Here is a 20,681-nt window from a genome sequence, read left to right as displayed (position 1 = left end):
TGTTATGAAAAGACAAAGTTGAACTAATTGGTAATAATTTGTGTTATGTAATGTGCGCTTGAATGTGAAGTATAGAATTTCAGAGAGGTTTTGCTAAAGCTTCAGACTGCATTTTTTTTAATTTAAAAAATATAAAAAGAAAGTTTGATATTTCTAAGGCATTATGTCCGCTATAAAGGAGATTGTTTAATTATTTTAGTATTCAAGGTACTTCTTTGCCTTTGGGCATTAAAAGTCAGCGAAATGCAGAGGCAAACTTAGTGAGATATTTATCAAGGATTATATGTTTGTTTTTATTGAATTCTTCTGTTGATTAATCAAGTAGATATAGAGTAGATTGTAGATCTAGACTACTGTATAAGACTAGCATATTGCAGCCAGAAAACAAAAGAAAATGGGAAATGAACTTGAACTAGATCAATTTACGTCGTGAACTGAGCTTTGAACTAGTTCAGTATAATTGTGAACTTGCACATCACTGAGCAGCTACATCCCATGTTTTGTTGCTCTGATTGGCCTGTAAAGATGTGCAAGAACATTCAGCCAATCATGGTCCAAGTTTTTTTCAAAGGATTTGCCCTTTCCCAAACACCATCTATGGAAGGTTTTCCAGATGGATGTGTGACACACATCCATCTGGCGTGTCCAGTTATGGGTCAGTGTATTTTCTGGCTGATCCATTTCCTGGTAAAAACCAGACTCAAAAATTGGGAGAAACTCTTGTTATTCTGTTTTTCATTTTTGAACAAAAATGAAAAAAATAAAAAACAAGCCATTTTTCGTTTTTGACCAAAAATCGAAAAAACAGAAAATGAGCTGTTTTTCTGTTTTTCTTTTTTGATTGCAAAAACAGAAAAACACAAAACATTTTAGAAAAGGGCCCAAATTTTTTTTTTTTCAATTCCGTTATTTTATTTTCATTTAATGAGATACTTGAGGAAAAGGAAATTATGTGACCATTGGGAAAGGGGAACATTTCAAAATTAAAGCCTCTATGTCAAAGAACCATCTTTTGTGTTTTGCCAGTACATTCACAATTTACATTATTTTTTTACATTGTATGTAGAGCATTCTGGCATATTTTAATACTGTTAAATGCAATGGATGGCTCTTGCTTGTTAAAATATTATTTGTTTTTCCATTTTTGCGACCAAAATGAAAATACGGAAAACGGCTTGTTTTCCGTTTTTTCCATTTTTGGTCAAAAACAGAAAATTTTTTAAAAATGGTTAGTTTTTCCATTTTTTCCATATTTGGTCAAAAACGAAAAAATCAGAATAACAAGAGTTTATCCCAATTTTCGAGTTGTTTCAACCAGGAAATGGATCTGCCAGGAAGTACACTGACCTGGTCGCTCACGTCGAGATTGATAAATACAGGTTTTACATGGAGATGACTGTTAACCCAAATTTCTACTATACGCATGTTTGATAAATGAGGACCAGTGTACAGTAATTACTTTTAATACTATAATTTGATTTTTAATTTTACATATAAATGTCTAAATTTTTATATGAATATAATAAATTCCAAAAATATTAAAAGTTCAGTTCGTGATTTATCAGAAGGAGGGGGTGATGAGCCCTGATGTCCAACCAGTAGAGAACCACAAACCAAAGAAAGTCGCTTTTTAGATTTTCAACATTTATTTAAATAGTTTGACATGTCTGAGACAAAAACAAATTAAAAAGAAGTAGGCTAAATCTCAACGGTGCCACATGTCAATAAGAAATTAGACTAGTATCAACAGTGCTAAGAATTAAACTGGAGTTATCAAAGTCTTTAACCAGCAGAGAAGCATAGTTCTTACTATAAAGTGCAAGTCAACACCGCCCGTTACCACAAAACCAAATTCAGAAATATGACTGTTGTTCATCTTGTCGTATTTTGATTAAAAGTGAAGATGTCGTGGAAGTAGGTAGCTCTCAGATCTTCTCCCATTCTGGAAGAAGAGGAAAACATTTCCAACAGGTGTCACTGTGTGAGGTTACAGTCACTGATGCTGCAGCCCCTCTGAATCTGTCCATGCCATGGTCAGCTCCGCCAACGTGCTTATCTGTTATTTTGACCTGATGAGTCTGAATGAAACAAATGATGAAAAAAAAAAAAAGCTCTTTATCAGGTGTATTTACTAACCAGTAAGCCACTGCTGTCATCCCATAGGTGAATATTGTAGATGTTGTAGAGCTTTTAAAAAGTAAAAGTCTTTAAAAAGCCTCTCTGCTTTGTGCTGTGCGACTATAGCAAAGCATTCTGGGATCACTCACAGCACACAGCAGAATGGTGTCACTACTTTATAACAGCGTTGGTTTACTGTTAAGTAAATAGAGAGCTTTCCTTCAAAGACTCTATTTCAAAAAGAAAGTAAGCACCACGGCATGGATGGATTCATCGTAGGACTGGGACATATGCATAGACATTAGACAAAAGTACAGCCTGTTATATCAAAGAAGGTGGCTGTGTTTATACAGCCTTCTCTGATTGGTCCAATCTCTGACCCTGTTTACGCTTGACATTAACATCCATTTTGGGCCTTTGGATACCATGGTAACAGCACTTTAGAGCCAGGGGTGTCCTGATCCTGATCATGTGTATTAGATCGGACCTGATAGAAGCATTTTTAATTGATGAGAGATCGGCAGTTTGACCGATCAGCCAAGCTGATCATTTACGTTAGCTGTTGTAAACATTATAATTTGCGGTAGATTGTGAATATGTGAGTAAAATAGAAAAGCAGCAGTTATTTGAAATTAATTTATTTCTTATTGTGACTATTGAAGGTTTTTACGCCACTTTAAGGGGAACTCACTTTGTTTTTTCTTTTTTTTTTTTACTTCTCAGGTCTATCAGCTGTTTTGACCACTTTTTGATTTTTGATTCTTGTCTGGTTTAATTCAAACACTAGCTATTACACCATTCTGAGGAGAAGATTTATTTTAAATGGTTTATGTTGGCTGTATTAAGTTTAATGGAATAAGTTTGAGACATCCAGGAGTTATTCTTTAGTTAATCTTGTAAACAAAAACCACTGAAACAAATCTAGGCAAATATAAGTATTGGATTGGAACTCTGAATCAGTAGGTACTCAATATTAAAAACTAAAAAGCATGCCAAAAATGCTGATGGGGATATCCCTATTTATAATGGCACCATAAATATGCCACCAGTCACAGCCTGATATCAGAACTCACTTTGTCACCTGTAATGCAAACAACAGGTTATACATCATCTCTGCTTGTCATGGTTTATTTATGCTTATCAAACCTCGCCAGTGTCTTGGCGTTTTGAATGAGTTGTCATTTCAATCTAATCAGTGCCAGACACTGTTTATGTGTCTATGCTGTGCTGTTTATTAGAATGCATGTTAATGACAAAACAAGGGAGAAAAGCTGTTAAAGGGATATTTCAGGATTTTTGAAGTGGGGTCGTATGAGGTGCTTGGCTATAGTAGTGGCTTTAGCCTCCAGTGATTTCCATATAATTTGATCCTGTTGTTATTATGAGCTCGGAGAGAGTGAGCGGAGGCAAAAGGAGACAAAATGGCGAAAGCTGCATCATAAATTAGTGCCTGACACAGAGGGGTTTTTTGGGAGAAATGAAGTGCTGTGTACGTTTTCAACACAGCGCGCAAGCGAGCCGACATATTGTCTTGGCCCATTTTTTCGTAAAACTCGTTAATTTACACGGACAAAACGTTCCCATCTACATCCGCTATGCGCCAGCTCTCTCCAAGCTCGTAATAACAACAAGATCAAATTACACGGAAATCACTGGAGGCTAATGCCACTACTATGGCCAAGCACCTCATATGACCCAACTTCAAAAATCTTGAAATATCCCTTTTAAAGAGGCACTGCAGGATTATAGTGTTAAAGCTGAGTAGGGGCCAACTAGCCAACAGGCTAGCAGTGCCTCTTAAACAGCTTTTCTCCATCATGTTGTCATAAATATGCTTTAAAAGGACTGATACACTATTAAGCTAATAAATCTCGTGGGGTACTGATAAGATTGGAATGGCTCCTAAAGCCGCATTTCCACCAGGTGGTCTGGTTTGACTTAGTTAGTTTGGTATGGTACGGTACGCTAAACACGGAAATAGTTTGCGTTTCCACAGACCCTCACATGGTGGACGGGCTGTAAAGCCTATGAATGTGAAGTCACATGCAGCGCGAGTCTGCTGGTCCAACCACGGAGTTGTAGAAAGGATGAGTGACAGAAATCAGTACAGAATAAGCAGTAAACAGCTTTATTTCAGCTAAAGTGCTTTTCAAAAAAATAAACTACATCTTAATTATGTTAACCGTCAGTACAGATCCTCAGCTGATGGAATATGTGTACAAAAACATTTTTAGTCTTAACCGTGCGTTAATATGAGAATATATCTAATCCCTAACAGTTTCAACATAATATAAAAGTTTAGAGCTATACTGTGAGAAATTGTCACATTAAAAATAAACTACAGGTTTCACTGGGGTTAAAATCAAATTAGATTAAGTCAGACTAGGACATAGTGTGGATCTCTGCTGAGTCCAAATATCCCAGATTTAAGCGGATATTAGTCTGTTTTTCCCCCTTTTTGCCGACCCCTCACAGAGACTTCCATGTTTCGCAGTTCAGAGCCTAGTGGTGTTGTCGCGCTGACGTGATGTCAGTGCAATCCCCTATTGTTGTGTGTGTAGCTCCACCTTTTTGGTACGGATAGGTAAGATTGGTACCCCTACAGAAGGGTGCCAAAAAGTGGGATGGTACGGGTTGTTTTTTGGACCCTTCCAAACTTTAACTCTACGGAAATGCGAAAAAAAAAAAAACGCGTACCTTGCCGTACCAAACTGAACTGAGTCGTTTGGTGGAAACGACCTAAGGGACTAGACTGGCCTGAATGCAAAAGGCAAGCATGGAACGCTTGCTTTAATGACATCATCTTTCTAAAAATTAAAGGCTTTAAAGGATGACATCATTAAAGGCAGAGGACAGAATGTCAGTGAAGCTAGGGATGTTGGGGGCTTTTTCCCACCATTTTTGATAAATAATAGGCTAGGCTATGTTGGAAAGCCTCACTTCTCTCCAGTTCCGTCAACTTTTCCAAAATTTGCTGACAAAGGACAGTCACCATAAGGGAAAGATTAATGGTATATGATGTGTTCTAATGTAAGAAACGCCTCTGTCTGCAGTCTGGGACATATGGGCTGGATAGCTCAGCGGTTAACATTTCTGACTGTGATATGGTATGATATGTGGTATTAGGGTTTTAAATCCCAGTCAGAGCACTAGTGCCCAGTTTGGGACCTTGGGCAAGTTTCTTAACACCGGGAACACCTGTCCCAGATGTAAGTTTCTTTGGATAAAAGCATCTGCTAAGTAACATTGTAAAAAATATCAAACTATCTTGATATCTCACATCAAGTGAGAGATGAGGAAAGAGAATCAGGGAGAACATTTTCTCACATTATGTTGTGTCCACAACTGACGTTTAGGATTTCTACTTGGTATCTGAATGCCTAAAATGGATGTTCATGCACAGCAGAAAGAACCTTTTCATAATGTAACACATTGCTCCAAATAGGGTATCACAACCCTTTGATTTCCTCACCAAAGTATTGACCATAATTCAACTTTGATTCACTGTATTGTTGGCCACAAAGAGCTTTTAGAAAAATGGCTCCTCTTTGTAAGCCCATTTCTGGGGCTTGTGTATTGAAATGTGGGCAGTTTTACCTTCAGAGTCGTTGGTTCTAAAGAGTTTACCAGACTTTTCGTTCTGGATGTTTTTTCTAAGCCCATCCCTGCTGCTCTCTCTGTCATAGGCCTGCTTTTTAGAGATGAGCTGCGCTGAATGCATCTTCTTTTTCTGTATTTTATGTTTGACTTTGGAAGATGTCAGGGAAAACACAGGCTCAGTGTTGGCTGATAGAGTGCTCTTATAGTTGGAGTATGGCATGTCATGGTAAGCATACAAAGACATAAAGTCATCTGTGTCCTCCTTCTTAGTCTTAAATTTGTCTAGGGAAAAATGTCCATCCTCTACTCGTTCAGATTTGATGACAGCGCTTCCTGGATTGTCTCCGTCCTCAGTTTTGATGGTGTCCTCTTTGCTGTACTTAGAAGATGCTGTCGGGTTGTCTGAATGATATCCCTCCTCGTTCGTCTCCTGGTGTTTCCTTTCATGGCTCCTCTTGGTGGCGAGGTACAGGAAGCGCTGAGGACAGAAAGCACAGCGATACTTTTTTTCTGGATTTGGGCTCCGGGGTGAGTTGTCGAAGCAGGAGCCATTTTCCATACAGCTGTTGCAGACGTAATCACCACCAGCAGGGGCTTCACCGGGGGGCCCTTGTTTACCACAGGTCCTGCAGAAACATGGATGGGAGCCAATGACATGGGCCCTGAGGCCAGTCTCTGTGATGAAAGAGCTGTCACAGATGTCACAGTTGTAGACAGCTCTGGGGCTGGAGTTCCTACGTTTCACTTCTGTGGCATCGCTCAGGGTGCTCCTGTCCACGGATGTGGCACTTCTATCCACGGATGTGGCGCTCCTGTCCAGTGATGCTTCAGAGTAAAACAAAGCTTTCCTCTGCTTCAATCTAAGCTTCTTCCTCTTCTTTTTGGCCTTGTAGGAATAATAGGGACGCCAGAGCATGTCGGCTTTGTCCAGGTCATTGGGCTCGTCGTACATCTCTTGTTTTGCAGCGGTGACTTCAGGTCTGTGGCGCAGTCGGGGGCTCTCTGAGTTCTCCCGTATTTCAGGACACTGACTTGGCCTCCCTTCTTCATTCTCCTCCCTGATTCTCCTCTTCTTTCGCGGGAAGAGCTTTGATCCTTTGATTCGGCGCCGAATGATGGCTTCATTGCCGATCCTCACTGTGATTTGACAGAGTGGCATGGTGGAACCATCCACGGATGGACCGGGGCAGACCGGTTTGGCGATATATGTTTCTATCTTGGCCCCCACTTGTTTGTCACGCAGCAGGCTCTCAGTGCTGGACTGAAGGATCTCCTTGGTCATGTCCTCCACTCTTTTAGCAGATGCCGACAGCTCTCCTAACTTTTTAACTGTGTTCAAAGAGTTTAAGAATGGCACACGATGACCCAAACCCTCTGGATCGTTGGGGTATGCCACTGAAGGAGGTGCTGTGTCAGCCTGCACAGAGAAGGTGCCGTCAGTATTCATAAACACTGCCTCTTGACTCTCAGCCTCATTTCTAGCGACTTTTTGAATCTCCAACTCTCTGTTCCCACTTAGCTCTACACCTTGGTCACATGGCTTGTCAAAGCTGATGCGAGGCATGACTGGGGCCACCATCTTTGTGGTTGCCATGAATGTTGGGGGTAATGAAACAGAATCAGGGAGGCCACTTGCTTCAAATGGAGGAATAAGGGAGCTGCTTTCCAGTGGGGCCTGCTCCTCTTTCTCCCCACTCTCAGAGTACGTATGACTGTATGTTTTGTATTGTCTCTTTCTAAACTTCATGGGCAAAAGCCTGTAGAGTTTGATTGGATAAACGCTCGCCTTTAGCCCTCCGTTGGCTGATTTCTTCCTGACAGCAAGACTGGGATCGATGCCATGAAAAGACTTCTGGTGGTTCTTGAGGATATAGTACGTCATGAAAGTCTCCAGGCAGAAGATGCACTGGTAGCGGCGTTCTCCAGTGTGCCAGATCTCATGCTTGGTGCGGTACTCTGCCAAGGCAAACACCTTATTACAGTAATGGCAGGGATATGCCCTCTGCCATGAATGGACGTTCTCATGGCGCTTCAGGCTGGAGAGAGTGACGTAGACCCGTTTACACACACTGCAGTGGTATCTCCTTTGACCACCACCTGGTCTTACTACCTTCTCGTCCTGCGGGGGCTCTGATTGATCCTGTGGGAGAGGCTCTGATTGGGCCAGTGGAAGGGGTTCTGACTGGGTGATAGGGCTGGAGGGGTGGGCAGAGGGCTGCTGGGTCATAACGCTCTCTATGTTTGGCATGTCTCCTGAAGGGAGCGCCGTCTCTTTGGTAGGCGTGTCAGTTGCGGTTAAGTTGGGCGGTCCTTTTGCAGCTTTGGGACAGACCTGCTCGTGATTACGCAGGCGTTTAAGGTGGATGAATTTCCTGTGACAAAACTTACAAAACAAATGTGTCATGAAACGCTTTTGGTGCACCTCTGAGTGGATGGTGAGCAGAGCTTTGTTGGTGAATATCTCTGGACAGTGCTCACATCCATAGATCGAGATGCTCTCGTCCGGGTGAGGGGACAGAGGGGGTGGGCCCAGCTCCATCTGAGTGTCGTCAGTGTTTTTATGTAGCTCTGCGTGTGTTGGACTTTGAGACTCTGAGAAAAGAGGAGGTGGTGTTGCAGCAGATGCAGAGGAGAGCCCATCAGCTGATGTGGGACTCTTTGGTTGATCTGTGTGTGGTTCAGCTGGTGCTGGGAGGAGACTTCGACCTAGCATGCCTCGCAGCCGGTGGCGTTTTTTGAGCGGGCCTGTGTTCCTGTATGCTAGCTGCTTGGGCTGTGACATTGCTGGTTTACAGACCTTGCTGTCCCACTGATTGTTCTCCTTGGTTTCAGTAGATTTGCTGACGGCGTATGAGTGCTCAGAGAGGGCTTGTGTTGTCTCATTGTTCCCGCTGTGGCATGAAATCAAAGAACAGCCTGATGGGAGCTGCCCCACCTCTGGTGACGTCCTCTCCCCGTTGGTTTGAGTCAGCGGGGTGAACAGATTGTTCCCAGGACAAACTTCATTGATGGAGAAGGCGTTAGTGATGCGTGGCCCCGTGGTACCGTCCATCTCCTCCAGCCTGGGAGCTTCCTTCTTGGTTTTCTTTGCCGCTGTGGCGGCGTTGTAATCTGTGGATCGAACACATTCATCCAGTTTCTCTAAAAAAGGAATTCCCAGCCTTTTTCCAGCTGCCACGAGGACCTGCGTGTCCTCCGCCCCTGCTGGGTTCACCTTGGAGCAGTAGATAAAGTTGAGGATGGTGGCGAACACCTCTGACTTCAGGTCCATCAGCTCCAACACTTGGCTGGAGCTCCACGTGTCCTGAGACGTCAGAGCGTTCTTGAAGTAGCCACTGCACGCTGCCAGGATGTTCTTATGAGCCCGAAACTTCACGTCCTCCACCACGATGGTGACATCACAGAAGAGGCCCTGTGAGCGTTGCTCGTTGAGTTTGCTGAGCACTGTTTGAGGGTGGGCACTATCCATCAGGTTGTGAGTGCATGGGGACGCCACGGTCATCTGAAATGTAGAAGAGAAAAAGACACATCAGATGGAGGCTCTGACTCATGATAAGGGCTGTTAAGAAACCCATTTCATGTTTTATAATGAAGAATATTTGACCTGTTGACTCATTCTATAAATATTAACAAGCAAAATCACTGCAGACACTTGGTCTGGCTTATTACCAGTTAGAGAATATATCTGATTTTAGGAAGGCCCTGTACATCATTTTTAAGAAAATCAGATTATATCCTTTCATTTCTGTGAACAGTCTAGTTTCAGCAGTAACTCTGTCTAATGTCCACTTTGAAAATAAAGCCGAAACTCTGATATAGTAACAACTATTCCTTCCAGAATATATCCTATATATTCTTAGTCCCACATCAAGAAAAAAGGAAGTCCCTAAATGATCAAATATTCCACTTTTTCCCTATTGACCTGTTTGTCGGATTTTCTATGAATATGACCTTGTGCCAGGCTGTGTAAAATCCACTTAATAATAAGCTTTACGTGCGGAAAAGGTAACATATTCAGCAAGTTTGGACTGTGGGATTTCAGACAGAAAACAAATCAGGTCCATCTTCAAATTTGTATAAAAACCACATTCAACTTTGAAATGATTTTTACCCAAAAATCCTGACAATGCACACATGCCCATTCACCCCTAAACTAACAAACTCCTAATTACATGTAAACAGGAAGCAAAATCCGTCTAATGTCTAAATGAAGGTGGCATTTGTAGTTGATGCTGTAGCCTGAATTATGACTCTTTCCTTCTCCTTTCACTGTTTTAACACTAGATGGCAGTAATGTCCTAGTAGTCAAGTCAACAGCTGTGACTATAGTCATCATGATATCTGTCCTGTTCCAAAGAAAAATCCAAAATATCCAGTTTAAGGTGGACTGTGGTCTTCATAATATGTTCTAAATATAAACTTTGATGAACTTAATCAGGATTTTGCATCCTGAAGTCCCTCCAGCTCAGCTATGAACCTTTTCCCCAGAAAAGAAAAGAAAACAAAAATGTTTTGTCTCTTCTGGACTCAAACTTTGAAAAGTAACACTTTAGGCAAACTGTGAAGCATTACTAAAGCACCGGTATGTACACAAATCATGTGAAGCATTAGTAATTATTTTGTCACGTCTGAACACAGCTATAAATACTTTATTCATCAATAATATGTTCATCTATGAAGTCTGAAATTTGATGACTAAAGAGTCATTGCTAGGTCTTCTAATCATTCATTATGTAAGCAAAAACAGTAATACCATTTAGAAGAGTTTCTGCATCACTGACAGATAATTCAAAACAACCTGAGCTAATGCAGAAATAAAGCATTTAGAGCTGAGTTTAGAAATCTACAGGTGGGTTAGGGTAAGAAAAGCCTGGGTTAGGGGTAGGATTAGGTAAAGGGAAGCTTGATTTAGGTTAAGGGTTAGGCTAAGGTGCGCCTGGGTTAGGGTTAGGCCAAGGGAAGCTTGATTTAGGTCAAGGGTTAGGCCAAGACAAGCCTGAGTAAGGGGCAGGATTAGGCCAAGGGAAGCCTGGGTTAGGCCAAGGGATGACAGGCTTAAGGTTACACCAAGGGAAGCCCAGGATAGGTTAAGGCTTAGGCCAAGGGAAGACAGGCTTAGGGTTAGGCCAAGGGAAGCCTGGGGCACCCTGCTCCAATGGGCCTAATGATGAATGGTGCACTCACACTAGGGCCAGTTGCCCCAAACAGACCTTAGGCATAGACCCCCGTCCACACTCTCCAGCTGACCTAAACTCACATTGATCCAAGCCCAATGGGGCCTGAGTACAGACATGTCATCATGCCCTGATACAACTCCAGAAGTGCAGTCAGGTGGGGTCAGCACAACAGAGACATTACATTAACTTTACTGACTCTGTGGCTGATTTTTAGTCATTTAAATGTCTGTCTAGAGGAATGGTTTGTTCAATTATGTGTCACATCCACGTAACTCACCCATAAGACCATAAGCATTCGTACAGTGCTGAAGAACACCTCTTTGGTCCTTACAAGGGCAAAGGAAGTGTATGGATACCCATTCTAGTCAAACAAACCGGACTTTGGGGTCAGAAGTGCTTCGGCACAGCTAGGACTAACTAGTGTAAGTGAACCTATAGTCGTCTTACATCTTATTTAAAAGAACATTTCCGGGATTACTTTAACTGATTAGGACAAGTTTGTTATATGTAAATAAACGGCCCAGAGTGAATAAAAGATGAGATGGAGCATTAGATAGGTAGATGGCTAAATTTGATTGTAAGACCTTAATATCCACCATAGCAACAAAACAGATCTTTTTTTATTATCTGTTTCATATTAACCACCTAACCTTTTCTTAATGTGGTATCAGCCTAATTGATCTATTCCTTTATACAGTAATACTAACATCATGGATGTACACACTGTATGTCACTGCTATTTCAGTGATGTAAGAGATAAAGCCGTGCAAGGACATGGACAAACAAAAGAAAGGAGTGGAAAGTCATGGCTACAGCATTAAACTCCAACATTTACTCTTTACAAACTTCTTAGCTCCAAAAGCTTAAGAGAATGGCCCTCCCTATTTACACCATTAAGGAGGGCCCCTCTTACAGGTCTGTCAGGGACCCAACAACTTCTGTTGTTAGACCTGACTATAGCCTATTATTTGGCAAAATTGGAGAGGAAGAGCCCCCAACATCCCCAGCTTCACTAACATTCTGTTCTTTGCCTTCAAATTGATGTCATCCTTTAAAGCTTATAAAAAAACTTTATCCTCCGCCTTTGAAGACAATTTAATTCTTTAAAGCTTATAAAACATTCCATTATCCACCTTTGATGATGATTTCATCCTTAAAGCTTATAAAACATTCCATCCTCTGCCTTTGAAGATGATTTCATTCTTTAAAGCTTATAAAACATTCCATCCTCTGCCTTTGAAGATGATGTCATTCTTTAAAGTTTTGTAAAACATTCCATCATGCACCTTTGATGATGATTTCATCCTTTAAGCTTACAAAACATTCCATCCTCTGCCTTTGAAGATGATGTCATCCTTTAAATTTGATTAAACATTTTATCTTTGCCTCATAAATGAAGGCTGTGTCTCGTCCCCACCCTCTAGTGGAAGTGAGAGGAACTGCAGTTTTATCACTTCCGTTTTTACAACATTAGTTCGGTGTCTGAGTAATATTTAAATAAATCTCTGACAACTTTACAGTAAACCTTAAAGTAAATTGAATTAAAGAAAAAACATTAAAAATGTGCATAATTTAATTGGCTTTGGCTTTCAGCTGATGCTGTCTTTGTATATGAATTTATTCAATAATAAAAAAGCTATAGATTTATTTTACTTAGACTTGTTTTGGTAGTTAATTAGTAATGCGATTTATTTTCAGTATTCCATTTATGCAACAAAAACAATATGGCTGCCACTGTCTTATGTCCCTCTAACCACTGAAAACAACCAGCCTCCTGCCTTCTCAGACAGGCCTCCGTTGTCATGGCAACATGCTATGGCGCAGCACTTATTGGGATTCAGTCGGACGGCGAGTGACTGTATTAGCTGTCCGGGTATTCAGTTCCCTCTCTGCAAAAAGAATCCTGCAGCACACAGCAGAGTGGCTGAGGTTCACCATCACCTCCACTCATTTTAGTGCCACCTCCACTACACTACACTCTGTTCATGTCAGACTCTCAGACTATGTTGACTCTGTGACTGTTTGTAGACTTTGTGAGAATCTTTTTCTGCAGCAGAAATGCTACTTAGAGGTCTCTGTACTCAGATAAAGCTTCTGCTTTTACTCTCATTTCTCGGTTCTTTCTGTAAACTGAAACTCTTTCGTATTTAAGCTGATTTTTAATTTTAGTACTTTAATTTTTAAGATCGTTTAAGGCCCGTTGTGGTTCAGCGCCACCACATGCTGAGCGGAAATGAAGACTTTATCATCAGTATGATTTTTGCCACACCCAGCCTTTCTATACCTTCAAAGCTCTTTTTAAACATCTCAACGTGTCAAATAAAAATCCCCACAGCAAACCACAAACCATGAAGAACAAACAGACTGCTGTCAAACTGAGAGCGAAATGTCAAAGCCAAAGTCACTTCATGCAGTCTTACAAGATGTACTTCCGCTCAACTAACAGGTTATAAAAGAGATAAACATGCAGCATACAGCCCTATGACACATAACATACCTTAGTGAATCAGAGAAAGAGATGCAGGGCCGACGGGGAGCCGAGTTACGCAGCGTCCCTTTGACTAAAGCTCTCCGTTTGGTCAGCGAAACATGAAAACAGTTTGGTGAGAGCGGGGTGAAAGTACGGTTTCTCTGCGATGGAGGCTGAAGAGTAGAGCTCTTTCTGACGTCTCTCTTCCTCTCCCTCCCTCTCTGTGTGAGCAGACGACTCCGGCTCCAACGTCCTTCGCCTCTCTCCATGCAGCCCGGTCCTGGGCGAGATCTGCCCTGCCCTCCTATGACTGCTGCCCCTATAGGAAGAAGTCACCGTCTCTGCAGCGTGGAGCCAAACCCAAGCATAGCTTTGCCTTTGTGCTAGCATTAGCTCTAGAGGCACTCAGGAGGATACAGCAACTTTTATGAAGCATGGCAGCGAGACACTGGGTGCTACATCACACCGTAGCTCTGCAGCCGGAGGAAACGCTCAGCTGCAGCACTGGTAACAGCATAGAGCGAGGGATACAGATTTTGTTCAACATCCCTGTCTCCACATCAGCTCCATCCTGAAGCATCCACGCTGACCACAAGGACAAAATGATCTGAGTCAAACAACAGTGCCTTGAATGCTTAAAGCTGCACAGTCTGTTTGTGATGCTTGTGCACAAGGGCTCTGTCTGTGCAGTGATAGATAACGGCAGAGCTCATCTTGGTGCTCACGCCGTCACTGTGGACGTGGTTAGGTAACACAGAGCTGCAGAGAAGATGGCAGCAGACAAATTTTCATCCATGCTTTTCCACATTGCTGCAGCACCCGTACTGACTGCATGCAAGGCTGCGGGGAGAAGAGGAGCTCTGTGTGCTCCTCTAAGCAGGCTGCTGATTGATGCAGAAGCAGCAGATGCGTCAGCACTGCAGACTGCAGGGGGAGGGGAGGAAGCTGAACACACCATCGCACTCTGTCTCACTCTGAGGACGCACGCCGCTCTTTATTTACACAACGCAGTGAAGTCATGTGACTGCATCGCTGCTGTCCTCCTGTTTTAAAGCCATTTAATTTCACGTTCTGTTCACTTTAGAGACAAAGCAGCAGGTGCTGTGTGATCGTGATGATTATGCACGCTCCCTGTTTGCCCTGGAGGAGGAAACGGGCTGTTCACGACTGCTTCTGCGTTGTCTCTTTAAATGAACCCGATGAACCCTGAGTCTTTGCTGTGTTGTTCTGTTCCCTTTTCAGGGCTGAGAACATCACATTATGGTGGTTTCATGAATACACAATTCAACCACGGGCTCAGGCTTCTATTTTTGGAGCTTAAATCAAGAACTACTCCCTCTGAGATGATGACATTAACCAGGAGAGCAGTTAGCATGTTTATCAGGAAGTTGAATCTGAAATCTTAGAGCAAATCAACCGGTGTTAACAAAGTTAACAAAGGAGAGAGATGATCAGAGCAATGGGTAACAGCATCGACAGCGTCCTTGACTCAGAATGTCTGTTTGGTAAACTAGAGCTCCTACTAAGTTAAATTCCTGTAAATATACAGAAAAATCACAATGTTTAAAACATCCAAAAACTGCAGTACTCCTTAAACTTGCTTACTTAAATAATTTTAGATTCTTTACTGCATGAGACTTTGAGATACGTGACCTGAAGCACTGACTGTGTAGGTCATGGTCTACGTTGTGTTTTAAAAAACATCATTGCAACATAAGGTTAATCTTAACTAGCAGAGTGTAATGCCCAAAATCAAACATTTGTGCAGATTTTACATTTTCACTTCATTCCACCAATCAGAGAAAAAAACCTTTTAGAGCAGTGATTTTCCGAGCCTGTGAGAAGACCAGCATCAGGAAATACCCTCTAATAGCCGGCATTGATCCACAAACTGCCATGAAAAATAACAAAGCATTATGATTAGGTGACAACTACAGTCTACAGGTCATAACAACTGTTATAACCTAACCCTGTTAGATTACTTGTATTACAATTAATAGTTGTACTCCGACCGTACGTTTACTCATTTATTACCGGAGGTTAACAGCATGGTGGTACAGAAGCATGGCTAGTAACAACAAAAGGCATCCTCGTACCTTAACCTTGCAAAGCAGATGGATACGCCCGTTTCCTTGTTTCTCACTGGCAAATCCATCTTGCAAAGTTTCCGTCTGAACTGTTTGGGACCGGTTAGAAATTGACAGGACCAATCAGTGACGAGGGGCAGTGCTGTCAGGTGCGGCAGAGTCGTGACGTAAGAGACAAGAGGCCGGTGCAATTATGGCGGAAGAGCTTAGCGTGGATGCTGCTAAAGCGCCAGTTTTATCACAACTTGAGGACATTTCTTCGTTAAAAGAAGAACAAAGAACAGCAGAGAGATGTTTTCTTTCAAAAACGACAGAAATTGTGTACTGACATATCTACAGCTGACATGGTTTGCGTTATGCAGTTCTCTATGGAGTTTACTCCTCGGTAGCAGCGCACACCTATGACAGTTTTTGTGGCTCTGATTGGCCCATGAAGATGTGACAGACAGAACGTTCATCCAATCACCCTTGGATTTTTTTCAAGGGTCTACCCTTTCCCAAACGCTGTCTATGGGAGGTTTTCTGTTTGGTGTGTCAGGCAGGGTAATCTACCTTGGTGGCGTAGACTGGAAGCCTTGCTGTTTGGCCGTTGTACTGAACAGTCACCTCTGTCATCCCTTTCAGTTGCACCGATGTCCTGTATACCCCTTGAAAACAGTGTCTGAAGGGCGTAGTGGAAGGAGTCTCAAATACTTGTAGATCTTGTGTGACACCAAAGAGGATTTTGAGGCAAGTGTCGATCTGCATTTTCACACAATGTTCTTCCAACTGGGGCCTAGCCCAATAGCTGTCTGAACCATCATCCACATTCATTATTCACACGGTATTTATTTTTGCCTGCTGCTCCTCCTGTGAAGAGTCACTGATTTGCTCATTTCCCTGCTTGATTGTGTGAATGTCTTCTCTTTTTAGTCTTTGTCATGTCTTTTATTTTTGCATGTTTGAGACTTTTATCTGTGCCTTTCTTGTTTCTGCATGCTCACTCCAAATGTCCCTTTTTACCACAGTTATGACAGTTTATGTGTTTGCTCCAGCAGACTGCAAGGTGTCCAGGTTTACCACACCGAAAACATGGGCCTTGTGTTTTCGTTTCATCACTGCTTACTTTGTACACTCTGCCTGTTGCATGCAGCTGCAGAGCAGCATCTTTTGATGCCATTTCCAGCTACACTTATATTACCTGCTCGTTCAGGAGTTTAATCTTTTTCCGTGCTGCTTCATTTCTTAAGCCACACACAAGCCTTTCTTGTAATGTATCATTTAAGACATCCTTAAATTTGCAGTGTTCAGCTCGCATGCATAAAGCTGCCACACACGGTAACAGATTTAACCTCTTCTTGGTTGTGTCTGTTGAACCGGAACGTTTCAGCAATTACGAGAGGCTCGGGAGAGAAATGTTTGACCAAAATGTCCACAACCTCCTTGTATTATTACTACCTGGCTATCCTGGCTGTAGTAAATTCTGGAGCCAGTGAAAACTCTTTGGTCCTATCCCACTTAAAAATGTGGGCACTATCTGCTTCTCTGCTTATTGTATTCACCATGGCAAAGTAGTTAAACTGCTTCATGTATGAGTTATAGAAAGGAGGAGTGACATAAATCGGTAGGCAATAAGCATTAAACAGCTTTATTTCAGCTGAAAATACTTCTTAAAAAAATAACTACATCTTAATTATGTTAACCGCGGTCAGTACAGATCCTCAGCTGATGGAATATGTGTACAGAAACCATTTAAAGGGATACTTCAACATTTTGGCAAATTCGCCCATTTCCATAATCCCTATAGTCTTAGTAATAGGCTCGTTACCTTCAGTTGTCAGTGCAAGCTGTTTTTAGATCGGCACTGCCGAGTTCGGACCTGCTGTGCCAACTCAATGTAAGCAGACGGTATTCCGGCTTTCCCTCATCAAACTCATCAAATACACAATCCAACAACTCCAAAACGCTCTCGTGGACAGGTTATGACCTGTACATTCACCACGCTATGAAATAATCATGGGACATTACGAGACTGAGATGTTTTAAAGTTAAATGCAAAGCCGGAACTACACTCCAGACAAGGCTGCTGCACTGTGTCACTCCACCCAGTGGTTTGCTCAAGAAATAGTTCTGTGTATTTGCTTCATGTGTCGTAATGTTACAAAATTATATGTTATTATTTCATAGTGTGGTGAATGTGCAGGTCACAACTTGTCCACGAGAGCGTTTTGGAGTTGTTGGATTGTGTCTTTGATGAGTTTGAGGGAAAGCTGGAATACCGCCTGCTTACACTGAGTGGGTCTGAACTCGGCAGCGCCAATCTAAAAATAGCTTGCAGCGACAACTGAAGGTAACGAACCTATTACTAAGACTATAGGAATTATGGCAATGGGCGAATTTGCCAAAATGTTGAAGTATCCCTTTAAGGCACAACGGTATGTTAATATGCGAATATATCTAGTCTGTAACAGTTTATATGGCATAATATAAAAGTTCAGAGCTGTACCATGAGAATTCGCCACATTAAAAATAAATTAAAGGTTTGACTAGGGTTAAAATTAAACAAGATCAAGTCACAAATCCTGGGTGCATTGATCTTGTTTTAAAATAGGCTGCAGCCCAGAGTTTATAATAAGTACGTTTAACGGCGACAGAGAGATGTTTTCCTAAAGTAAGAAGTAGATGAATAACTAGTTACAATATAGAGAATCAGCTGATCTAAAGCTTCATATACCCAAAACTTCCGCATTAATTTAGTTTCACATCCATCACGGATAGACCAGGCTGATGTGAGCCTTCAGGCTCTGCTTTGTGTTCTTAAAATCAGGTCCAGATAAATGTCAGGAAACTTGATTTGAGGCCACATATCAGTATCCACAGACTAGGACACAGCAGATATTAGTCCGTTTTTCTCCCGTTTTCGCCAAGTCCTCACGGAGACTTCCGTGTTTTGCAGCCTGGAGCCAAGCAGTCGTGTCGCACGCTGACGTGACGTCAGTGCAATCCCCTAATTTTGTGTGTGTAGCCCCACCTTTTGGAACAGATAGGTAAGATCAATACCCCTACGGATGGGTGCCAAAGAGTGGGACAGTACAAGTCAGTTTTTTGAGACCCTTTCCAACGTTCAATCTATGGAAATGCAAAAAAATACGTACCGTGCCGCACAGAACTGAACCGAACCACTCAGTGGAAACGACCTGTTGGTCACCTTTCTCACTGAGACCCTTCTCCCCTGATTGCTTAGTTTGTCAGGCGACCAGCTCTTGGAAGAGTCCTGGTTGTTTCAAACTTCTTCTATTGTATTATTTTAAAAGCTGTTGTGCTCTTGTGAACATTCAGTGAAGCAGATTTTTTTTTTCTGTAGCCTTCCCCAGATCTGTGCCTTGCAACAATCCTGTCTCTGAGCTCTGCAGGCAGTTCCTTTGACCTCATGGCTTGGTTTTTACTCTGGTATATATTGTCATCTGTGAGGCCTTCCATAGAGAGGTGTGTGCCTTTCCAAATCATGTCAAATCCATTTAATTTACCATAGGTGAATTCCAATCAAGGGGTAGAACCATCTCAGCAAAAATCAAGAGAAATGGGAGGAGCCTGAGTTAAATTTCAAGTGTTCTTGCAAAGGGTCTGAATACTTGTGTCAATGTGATTTTCAGTTTTTTATTTTTCATAAATTTGCAAAAATTTCTAAAATTCTGTTTTCACTTTGCCATGATGGGGTTCTGAGTGTAGATTAACAAGAATAAAATGAAATTTTACAACTGTAGTATCAGGCTGCAACATAAAACTGAAAAAAGTGAAGGGGGTCTCAATACTTTCTTAATGCACTGTATGGATGACAGCATTTATGGAGACAGACAAGACCGGATATTTCTACTAGTAGGGATTTTTTAAATGTTTTCAGTCAAAAGGGCCATAATGCACTGAATCAACATTTAATTGTGATAAAAGAGTGTTGAAATTTCCAGATCCATTGGAAGGTCAATGTAGCCCTAGCACTTCACCCTAACCTCCGTTTAACCATAATCAGGACACCACTAGACAGGAAGTGAGCAAACATAGAGTTGGGGTTGAGTGGGAAGGATGATGGGGGTTGGGACTGATCCCTTCATTTGACAGCTGCTTACTTGTGTTTATAATATCTTAACCTTATAGACTCAAAGGGACACTAAGATGCCAACTCAAAAAAACAGCAGCAGCCTCAGACACAGGCCCTTGACATTAGACAAGAGCCGACCAATCAGAGTCAAGTATGTAAATCCTTAATGGTGAACAGGCCTACGTAATGCTCTAAGAATAATCATTATAAATAGTAGGCAGACATTAAACTATATCTACGTTTCATGTCAGTGCCTGCGATCAAATCTCCTCTCTGTGTTAGTGATTATAGAGGAAGAATCAGTCAATCCTTCAGACTCAATATGACCGCTCTGATGCATTCATAACAGCCTGACAGAGTTTACACTGATCAGCAGGCCTCGCCACACTCCCAGCATTCAAACTCTTTTTCCTGGTAGTTTGTTTCTGCCTACCCCAGTGTCTCTGTGTGGACGCTCTCTCTGGGCTCGTCTCTGCTGCTGGATCAGTCTCTCTCTGCTGTTTGTTCAGAGGGCCGTCTTCCTCTGGCCTACTTCAGGCCCTCAACCATCCTCTCTCCTCTCTGCTGTCTGGTCGGTGGTTCTGGCAGAGTTTACCTCTTCCTGCTGTGCTGCGTCACTCCGGCTGCATCACTGACCCACTAAGAGCTCAGGAAGAGGAGGGGTGGAGGAGAAGGGATCAGCAGACAACAACCGGCAACACTCTGAACTGAATCAGACGGACGAGGCTCTGCTCTGCCTAGGTCTGGGGCCTGCCTCTGCCTCGGTCTGGGGCCTGGCTCTGCTTCAGTCTGGGGCCTCGCTGCTGCTGCTGTGGTATTCAGGAAGTGGGTCGGAGACAGATCCTTCATTGTTACGTAACCACTGTTTTCCTCCCAGACCAGCTGAGAAGGCGGTATCCAGTGTTCAGGGGCTAATAATAGGCCTCAGCAGCAAGTAGTCAAATCTACTGGCCGTCCTGCCCCATCTGTCCCTCAGCCAGAAGTGGAGAGTTTTTTATTTTGGTTGAGTGGCCTGCTGGAAAACTTTACATTCATTTTGTCTTAGAACACGAGACAGCAGACTGCCTTTATTTAGGAAAGATAAGAAACAGGGACAGCGCTGTCGCACATAGCTGTTCATGGTTAAAGACATGCCAAATTTGTTTAAGTCACAT

General features: G+C 42.4%; 1 protein-coding gene across 2 annotated transcripts; it reads right to left on the bottom strand.

The window, feature by feature from the left end:
* Window positions 1-1,643: 1,643 nt before the first annotated feature.
* Window positions 1,644-20,315, bottom strand: zbtb38 (zinc finger and BTB domain containing 38). 2 transcript variants are annotated; one of them, XM_041804552.1, is made up of 2 exons: window positions 19,961-20,315; window positions 1,644-9,220 (listed from the first exon to the last, which is right to left on the bottom strand). In XM_041804552.1, exon 2 carries the CDS (start codon window positions 9,218-9,220, stop codon window positions 5,648-5,650), a length of 3,573 nt encoding a protein of 1,190 aa, XP_041660486.1. In that variant the 5' UTR covers window positions 19,961-20,315; the 3' UTR covers window positions 1,644-5,647. The 2 variants fall into 2 exon arrangements, with proteins under 2 accessions (XP_041660486.1, XP_041660476.1); XM_041804542.1 differs by lacking the exon at window positions 19,961-20,315 and adding an exon at window positions 13,393-15,498.
* Window positions 20,316-20,681: the final 366 nt, after the last annotated feature.

The sequence above is a fragment of the Cheilinus undulatus genome, linkage group 2 (genome assembly GCF_018320785.1).
Source record: "Cheilinus undulatus linkage group 2, ASM1832078v1, whole genome shotgun sequence".
Taxonomy (NCBI): Eukaryota; Metazoa; Chordata; class Actinopteri; order Labriformes; family Labridae; genus Cheilinus; species Cheilinus undulatus.
Note: the sequence above shows the minus strand (reverse complement) of the source record. Positions and strands in the feature narration are given on the sequence as shown.

Coding starts and splice junctions, on each gene's coding strand:
- zbtb38 (XM_041804552.1), bottom strand. CDS start 9,220: ATGACCGTGGCGTCCCCATGCACTCACAACCTGATGGATAGTGCCCAC.